Raw genomic sequence first — 9,154 nt, forward strand, 5'->3', positions numbered from 1 at the left:
GCTGGCACTTATCACAGACATCACTTTTCACTGACCCTTTACATAGACCCTTTTATTTTACATACCTGCACAGGATGGGCATGCATCCCATCACACACATCTCTACTATATGCAAGTCCCTGAGATCACACTGTAACAAACAACCCCAACACTGAGCCATGCATCTTTTACCTCCGACCTAGATAGTCACACAGACTCCGCCACCATATTACATGCCCGGCCTCACTTTACTATCACGTGACGCGAGAGTCAGGCAGGGAGCAGCTAAGACACCATCACATTAGCGTCAGCAGCAGAACTTCGGGACAGGAACCCTTCCGCACATGCGCACAGGCTGCGAGAGAGCGAGCTGTGCCACCGCCGTGGTCTCAATACGCGCATGCGCAAACTTTCTTCGCTGCCAAAACAATATTTTTACGATTTTTCGTCTCTGGCTGTTACGCATGCGCTATGCAGGCTGGCGGCGATTGGAGGCGTACGTTCGCCAAGCCACATGATCAGTTTCCATAGCAATTGTAAACGGAAAAGGTACACACACAGGCCGCAGCGTGCTGGAGGCAGACATCGCTACCTGAGGGAGTCCTGCGGCTCGGTGCAGGTGCGCTGCTGTTGCCTATCTATGTGTAGACTCTCTAGTCTAGGATGTAATATTATACAACGGAAAAATACTGCAGCCCCTCCCCACATTTACTAATTTCACCTGGGACATATTGTTCTACGCTAGTTTTTGTTTCTGTACTAATTGCCCTTCGCAATAATAGTACTTTGATCGAGCCCCACCACCCTCTTTGCTGAATTTGCAGTGTAGCCAAGACCTCTGTCAGTCGCCATCCCTGCCTTCTCTATATAGCATTACGGATCTGGGAAAGGCATATACCCATGGTATTAAAATTATATGTTTTCAGTTAAATGCATGGAAAGGACGTAAAATACCTTTGTACCAAATTAGAAAATACAAATTTGTCATTTGTGTTTATCTTGTGTTAAATTGTGGTGCCTACATTTGGATGTTTCTTTTTCAATATTACTATTGCTGGGTACACACTATACCAGTGGTCAGGGAACAGGGGTAAATTACCCCACATGGGATAAAAATGAAATTCCTGGGGGTAAGGGATGGACAACCGGGCATGCATATGAATCATTGTAATATAGAATGATTCATACGCATGCCCGGCTGTACCGCAGGGAGGCTCTAAGTCGGACGCCCGCTGAGATGTTATTACCAGCGGGCGCCCGGCTCCTTCCCTGCAGCGCCGTGTCTCTCCCATAGTTCCGAGGAGCAGCGGGGCGGACAGGATGGCGGCGGATGCAGGAGCGGGGATTAAGGTGTTTTTTTGTACAAACGGCACTACAGGGGCATAACTATGGGGGCACTACTACAGGGGCATAACTAGATGATTTCCTTCCTTTCAAATCAAGGGGGTAACATCGACGTATCTAAATATATAAATATATTTTGGGGTAAAAGGGAAAAAAGTTCCCTGACTCCTGCACTATACAATTATCTGTCAGATATCTGTCCAATCTGGCTGGTTGGAATGAAAATCTGGTAGTGTATGGGAGCAAATGACAATCAAACATTTGTTCACAAACACTGGAAAACAGACAAAAATGGACATTCAGCCAAATTGGTTAAATAAAACAAATTTAACCAATTAGTACAATCGTTTTTGTCTGTTTTCCAGTGATTACAACCATATATTCAATTGTCATTTGCTCCCATACATCACCAGATTTTTATTCCAACCAGCTAGATGGACAGATATCTGACAGATAATTGTATAGTGTATGCCCAGCATAAGGAAGACTAATATTAATCTCTAAATTCATATCAACAGCGTACATGAATGCAGTGTATTTTATATGTACTTTTACTTGCTTTTTAACATACTTTAAAAATGTGCATTCCAAGCACCAGTGGGTATATATTCAGCTGCCATGTTGGATCTCACTTTTTATAGAGAGAGTAAAGTATAACATGTATAATATGATACTGTCAAGGTGCAAAAAACTGCATCATCTAGCTAAATTTACTAACTGTATGTGTGGGGAAAGAGTGGGTGATAAGTGGTACACGGATGGAAGATCTACAGTATCTAGATAGACAGTCAACAGGTTGACACAACATGGTCAACATGCAAATGGTCCACAGGGACAAAATGTCAACAGGGTTAAATGGTCAACAGTTAAAAGGGGATGCAGTCAGGAAGCCGACGGTCGAAATGCTGACCGCCGGCTGACTGTCTAATTCCGGCAGGGGTCTAATGACAGGTGTCGAGATCCCGGCGCCTCTCGTTTTACCTATGCCGGGAGCCCAACTCCCGGCATACCGATCGATGGTAAGCCAGGTGGCGGGCGCACACAGCCGCGGGGGGGAGGGTTAGGGGCTCCTGGGGTGGACTTCGGGTTAGGCACTCCCCCTGGAGGGTTAGGATTAGCTAGGGGAAGGGAGGGTTAGGGTTAGGCACCCCCCCCCCCCCAGGAGACTTAGGTTTAGGCTGCGGGAAAGGGGGGTTAGTGTTAGGCACTTGGGGGGGAGGTGAGGGTTCGGTTAGTAAATATAAAAAATACTTACCTGTTTGGATCTTCACTGCCAGTGTTCCAACCACCGGACATGCGTAAAAGGTTGACATGGACTTAGGTTGACAGTGTCAAAAAGTCAACGCAGTTTTTCTTGATTTTTTTCAGGTTTGGATGAGGTGAAGATTAGGGCTGAAATAAAGAAAAGTTTACCTTTTCTGGCAGTGGCAACCTTAGTCCATGTCGACCTATTGACTATCTAAATACTGTAGCTCCTTCAATCCGTACCCCGTGATAGGCATTAGGGGACTAGTGCATAGTTGAATGTATGCATATCACCTGTTTGAGGAGTGCACCTTGTGTGACTTCAGTCTGCATGCTAGTACTAGGACGGTCTTAAATAATTTTTACTTTTGCTCTGTAGCATTAATAATACATTCTTTTTTATTTGCTATTACAGCCATCCACTTTAATCTTATGTGTGTACAGAACTAAACTGTCTGGAAAGAAATCAGCAAATATCTGTCACCTTAAATTCCGAAGGCTTCTTCGGATATGGCATCGGAGGTCCTCCATGTGGCACAGTCACCGATGCTGTCCTCACCATCACAATCTCCTGTTGGGAGTATTGGCAGACTTCTCAAGCTGAACCATAGTAAGATGCTACCCAATGTTGACAGCCTAAAGCTGCTGGAGCCAGGACGTAAAAAACTAAGTTCAGTAGAGACACAAAGGGTAGTGGCAGTGCTTGATGAGACAATCAAAAAGCTACAACTTGTCAGTCTGTTTCAGCATGCGTTTGAAAACCTGGATAGATATAGTGTAGTCTTTGGTACTGAGCTGATGGGGGCTTTGCGAGAGCACCAGAGGCTACAGGATAGCATGCAGCGACAACTCCGACTACTGAATAAAGAATCATATAAATGCGAGGAAGAGGTCGGCTCCAAATGGTCAAAGAAAAACCTGTCAGAAACATTGGATGTGAATTTTGCAGCATTCTGTGAGGGAGTTAGAAGTTCAGTAAGGAATACTTTGAGGCTGTTTTTGACCAACCCAACTTCTTGTGAAGCATTAAGATCTGAAAGCCATGTAAGAGATGAGGCCTCACAGAAACTCATCCAGTTCCTTTCAGAGTTGAGAGGATTTCTGTTTGAGATGCTCCTGACCAGTCCTCTAGAGCAGAATGAGAAAATGTGTTACCTCCAGGAGATCAGTCTCCGTGACAACAAGAACAGAGAATATTTAGCAACTTTGGAAGAAGAGCTTAATGCAGCCATTCTTGACCGTGAAACTGAGGTAAGCTCTATATATATATATATATATATATATATATATATATATATTTTTTTTTATCATGTTTTGATATTTTTACAGAATAGGAGAATTACCCTTTTTAAAAGATCATTGCACATATGCTACTACTAAAGTAGTAAGAGGAATGAGATCTTTAAGCTGCTCAGGTACAGTATGTATGTAACTCACAGCTATTCAGCAGAATAAATACCTCTGTAGTGCAATTTTTATTGCAGCCATTTGAGTATGTCCTTTATTGACTTGGTGTTTACAGAATAAAACAACCCTTAAGTGCACTCCTTAAATATTCCTCTAAACTAGTTCGGGTCTAATCAACTTTAAAAATAGTTTAGCACAGATAAAAATGATCCTCTCCATTAAAACATGGAATTAATAGAACCAAGTAAAACAGATACCTTGGTTGGGCACAAGTCCATCCTATCATATGTACTGTAAAGAAATGGTTTACCAAGATAGGGAGGGTTGACAAGACACAGCTGTGTAGAAACCATTTCAATTATGGATTCATACACAATGTAGAACAGTTTGGAAATAATCTTGAAACTGTGAGCTTAATATGTGGTGCACCTCATGAGACATTTTGGAGGTCACTCAAAAGAAAAGGTAATTGTTTAATCCCTGAAAGCAGATAGTCAAGTATTTAGATGTAGTGGTACATTTAAACTTTGTGGGCTCAATTCAACTCAACGCGAATTGAATAGCACTGGGAAGGAACTCCTGAAGCTATTCAATTCAGTGCACTGTTAAGCCCAATTGAAGGATTTCTTCTCACACTCCACAACAAAACTCCTGGTGCGATGCTGTTTTCTGGCCTTAGCGCGGTGGAAAGAGGCACTTAAGTCGTAGAATGCCGGTTCTCGTGACTAAACACCGTGTTTAAGGCGCGAGAACGGGCATTCTCCAACATAACAGCACGCTGAATTAAATAGCTCCAGGAGCTCCTTCCCTGTGCTATTCAATTTGCTTTGAATTAAGCCCATTGAGGTTTACCAGTGGCAGAGAAGGCTTTCATTTCGGCATTCAAACTCTAAAGAGACACCCTCACTAACACAATAAATGAAAGAGATCATAATCTAATCAGGCTGTTTATACATTGCTTCACATGCTGAGTAGAAAACCCTATCAGACACGTCTCAACAGGGGTGGAATAGTTTGCGTGTTGGAATTCTTTCTTAATCTGGGTACACACTAGGTCCACGGGTCAGCTATTCGATTGGTAAGTGTATACACACTTACCAATTTGTCTTCCCGATGTGCCAGGCTTGACAGCTCAAATGGGCGGCATTTAAATTGCCCGCCCAGTTGAGCTGTCAATCACCGCCGCGGCCCGTAGACACCAGCAGATGGCCGATATATCTTTCAGATATATTGCCTATCTTCTGTGCTGCACAGCAGATCGGATATGTCTGTGAACCACGTCGTTCACAGACATGTACGCTCTACACACCTGGCGATGCACTATAGATATATCGCCCGTTCAATGGAATGGGCAGTATATCTCTGTGTGTATCCAGCTTTAGGAACAGCCAATATCATGATCATAAAACTGTCAAGTGTTAACTGAAAGGACTTCCTTAAAAAGGGCAAGTTCCAGAAGTCTCCCCTTGTTATATTGAGTTATTAAAGCTAAACTTATAATTGTTATCTTTGTCTGTAGATTGCAAAGAAAAATGAATCTATTCGCCAGCTGAAGATCAGCCTGCATCAGTTAGAAAAGTCTTCAGAGAGCCAGGTGAAACGTATAATGCAGGAGGCAGAGAATCAGCAGAAAGCAGACCAGCGAGCCTTAGAAGGGAAATCTGCAAAGCTTCAACAGGAACTGCAGCATCTAAGATCACAGCTCAATGGTACCATTTCTGAACACCGTGAGATAGAGCTAAGTCTCAGAAAGGTATACTGCCAGCTTTCATTAGGTAGACTTTTTGAATTAGTTATGTGGAATCATTTGACGAAATATAATAAAATAGTAAAAATTTCTGCACACAGAGAAAAAGAAAGTTGATTTACATCGACAGTGGGATAGAATGTCAGAGTAACTAAAATCTACTAATGTATCCAATTTTCAATGAGCTGATCAATATATACTGGAGGATAAATGGGGTCTTATTTATTTCAGAGATCATTTTTGTCCCTAAAAAAAAATCCAACACATTTTACTACCACTTATTTAACAAAGAGAGGGGCCACAGTGTAGTGCTGCCAGTATACGCTGTTGTCCCTTTGGGGCTTCCTTCCTTTGTCATCTCTTCCCGGCAAGTGAGAAGGAATAAGGTAGGCCAATGCTGGAGAGACTCAGATCTGTTCTGCAACTTAGTATGAAAGTTGATACCAGTCTCTCGTCTGAGAAGGAGGCTGGTGAATGGTTGACATTATGTCCCTCTTGTTAGCAAATTGGAAGTTGCAAAACTAAGTAAAGAAAAATATTTTAAAACAAAAACACACTCTTTTACAGACAAGAATCTGTAAAGGATTTGTAACTAAATACAGTTTATATTTTTATTTAAAAATAATTTTTTTGATGCATAAAAGGTAAAATACTGTACAAACATTCACTGCAGCTCTTTTAAAAAGTAAACTATTAACTTCCCAATCCATTAATGACTACTTAATATCCACCATCACCTTTAGAAAAGTATCTTAATGGGATATTGTACAAATTAAAAAGACTGAGTGCGCGATCATTAGAGTGAATCCAAACAATCCACAGTTCATTTTTCACAGCAAGTCTGCCAAGATGTCAGTCACACAGTGGATCCTCTTTCTATCGTGGCAACCTAAATTCATCATTTCCATACGTAAGGAGCATAATGTAAATACAGTGGATCTGGATATGCTATAATTTCTTTATATGTACTCTTTTTAGCAAAGCCGCAGATTAAGAGTTTATTTTCCTCAATGAATTGTGCGTCTTTATTTTAATGTTACAGAAAAAATATAAAGTTGAGACTGAAATTGAGAACTGGATACAGAAATACGATGCAGATATGGATGAGAAACAGGTATGAAAAAGTATCTAAATTTGAGGTATTAACAGGCATCAGACCTGATTTTTAGTCACTCGTAAATCCAAATGCATCCACATCTCAAGATTCTTAGCAAGCTGTGCCTGCGCTGCAGTCAATTTACACAACCTAGAGCAGCTACGAGTGATTCAGATTCATACTCCTCTCAATTCCTTCACACTGACAGCTGAATGGGAGTTACTGGATGGCAACTGGGCAGCAATGGGGCGTTTGCACGTAAGCAAGATGTGTAGCCAGTTGCGACCTATTCTAAATTGTGTATATGAAGTGTGCAAGCCATTTGCAGTCACATCTGCTGCACCAAGCATGGGGTAGGTTTAAGTGCCGTTACTAGTGATGACAGCTACAGATGCGCCCAGGAACATTGTGAGTGATCGCGATAAACGTGCGCACGCATCGCGCTACTGTACACTATGGCGCGTCCCCGCTCACGGGAGTGCATCTCCATTCTAACCTATGGAGGCGCTAATGCGCTTCTGATCGCGGGAGCGCATCTCCATTCTAACCTATGGAGATGCAAATGCGCGTCTCCGATTGCAAGAGTCAGTCTCGCTATGGACAACAATCTAGCGGGACATATCTGTACTCTCGTGGCTGGATGGCGTGGGGTCTTGCAGTCGCATAGATGCATACAACTCAGAAAACGGGCGGATAGTTCCATAGGTCTTACTGATGTCCAGAATTGCAGCCGCATTAGGTGCAACTCAGAGTCAGTGCTATTATCTACTACTAACGCTTTCAGTACCCAAGATTCGGGAAAACATTATCACAATATCATTTTACTTGTACACAAAGCATACTTTTTTAAAAGAAGTTCAGCTCATTATTGGGATCTAATTTTAGTTGAATTTCACAAACTGTGTCACATCATGCTATAAATAATTATTAAAAAATAATTTGTTCTCCTAACAGCATAGTATGTACAGCGAATTAATTAAAAAATAGGGACCTCACTGAGTAAATTGGTACTGCATAGGTGCAGCTTCAGCAAAATTATTTTTCACATGAACTACCTGCCCAAGTGTAACTCTTTACCTTCAATGTAGTGCCGAGGGTATTTAAAGTGCCAGAATGCCTATAATGTTACTGTCGGCAAATAACGTTTTATGAAACACTGAATTATTATCCATCTATCTTATTGACCACCAGACGGAGCTGGAGGACCTGAAGGCTTTGTATGAAGAGGAGAAGGCTCATCTGGCAGAATTGAAAGAGAAGCTGGCAACGGTAGAGGCAGAGTATGCCCAGATTGAGGAGGAGAGACGCCAGGCCCAGTTGAGGAAGGAGGCAGCAGAGAAGGAGCACGCCAACATGGTTCAGGCCGCCACAATTATTCAAGCACATTGGAGAGGGTACCAGGTGCGCAGGACAATGAAATCTAAGAAAAAGAAGAAAAAGAAAGGAAAAAAAACAAGCGGAAAAGGGAAGGGCAAGAAAGGAAAAAAGTAATGGGCTGTATTATACTATGTAAAACAATTATATTGTCTGTAGACCAAAGTTCTTCTGACATACAAGAAATATCCACTTTATAGAGTTTCAGCTATATCTTTTTTTCCTTTTATTATCCTTAAAGTTCTTTACAATTCTATTTGTAAATGCATCTAAACCGAAGGAAAGATTAAAGTTATGATGCCACAAAAGTTGTGTTTTACCTTTTACAGACTCCTGTATCTATATGAAACAAAAGACATATGCATCTATAAAGAGCTCTGCTGCAAAGGTTTACATGTGGGGTGTGGGAGAGCTGAAACATGGTATAGGCAGTAATGCTATCGTTATATTACAGCTGTCAGTGTCTGATGGTGACATTGTGCATATTTGCACACAAAAATTGAACACACACATATGCACCATTCCAGACTTGCCGTATGTAGCACTTGTGTCTCCATGAGGCTGGCGATGGTAAACAGGGAAGTAAAGGGATATGCAAGCGTAGTAAAGATGTTCACACACGTGGACCATGCAGACCTACAGAAACTTGCATATACACCTACTACAGGGCAGGTACTAATACACACTGATAATGAGCTGGCTTGAAAAAGCTGCATATGCTGCCAATGCAGATCCCGACATCTCTTTAGAGGAACCTACTCCCATTTTGGGATCAACCCTGCATCTGCCCCACAGACCCCAACCAGGAATTGCAGAAGCGTTAGGAGAATTTACCTCAACTTGTTAGAGAACCTATTATTGTACTACTAGCATTGTGTTAGTTACAAACTCGACAGACGCATTGTTTCCTGATTGGAATTTTTTTTTCTTCAAAAATTAGATACATACAGAATAAAAATTTA

The 9,154-nt window shown here is 41.8% G+C and overlaps 2 protein-coding genes across 3 annotated transcripts in view; one reads left to right on the forward strand and one right to left on the reverse strand.

The window, feature by feature from the left end:
• Window positions 1–592, reverse strand: part of TPCN1 (two pore segment channel 1) — an 83,430-nt gene extending 82,838 nt beyond the window's left edge. The window contains exon 1 of one of the 2 annotated variants that reach the window (XM_088443489.1): window positions 572–592. The gene's annotated coding sequence lies outside the window, so the exon portion shown is untranslated. Of the gene's footprint in view, window positions 1–171; window positions 370–571 lie in introns of those variants that run through there. The other variant, XM_088443488.1, reaches the window with a different exon arrangement.
• On the forward strand, window positions 351–8,490 carry DRC10 (dynein regulatory complex subunit 10). The gene is made up of 5 exons (XM_088443490.1): window positions 351–598; window positions 2,984–3,819; window positions 5,495–5,728; window positions 6,765–6,836; window positions 8,010–8,490. Exons 2-5 carry the CDS (start codon window positions 3,079–3,081, stop codon window positions 8,307–8,309), a joined length of 1,347 nt encoding a protein of 448 aa, XP_088299616.1. The 5' UTR covers window positions 351–598; window positions 2,984–3,078; the 3' UTR covers window positions 8,310–8,490.
• The last annotated feature ends 664 nt before the right edge of the window (window positions 8,491–9,154 follow it).

Source organism: Taudactylus pleione, unplaced genomic scaffold (assembly GCF_031769625.1).
Source record: "Taudactylus pleione unplaced genomic scaffold, aTauple2 ptg000330l, whole genome shotgun sequence".
NCBI lineage: Eukaryota > Metazoa > Chordata > Amphibia > Anura > Myobatrachidae > Taudactylus > Taudactylus pleione.

Excerpts from the sequence above, each read along its gene's own strand:
- DRC10 (XM_088443490.1), top strand. The coding sequence starts at position 3,079 with ATGGCATCGGAGGTCCTCCATGTGGCACAGTCACCGATGCTGTCCTCA. Across the intron at positions 3,820-5,494 it reads TTCTTGACCGTGAAACTGAG|ATTGCAAAGAAAAATGAATC; the intron begins GTAAGCTCTATA and ends CTTTGTCTGTAG. Across the intron at positions 5,729-6,764 it reads TAGAGCTAAGTCTCAGAAAG|AAAAAATATAAAGTTGAGAC; the intron begins GTATACTGCCAG and ends TTAATGTTACAG.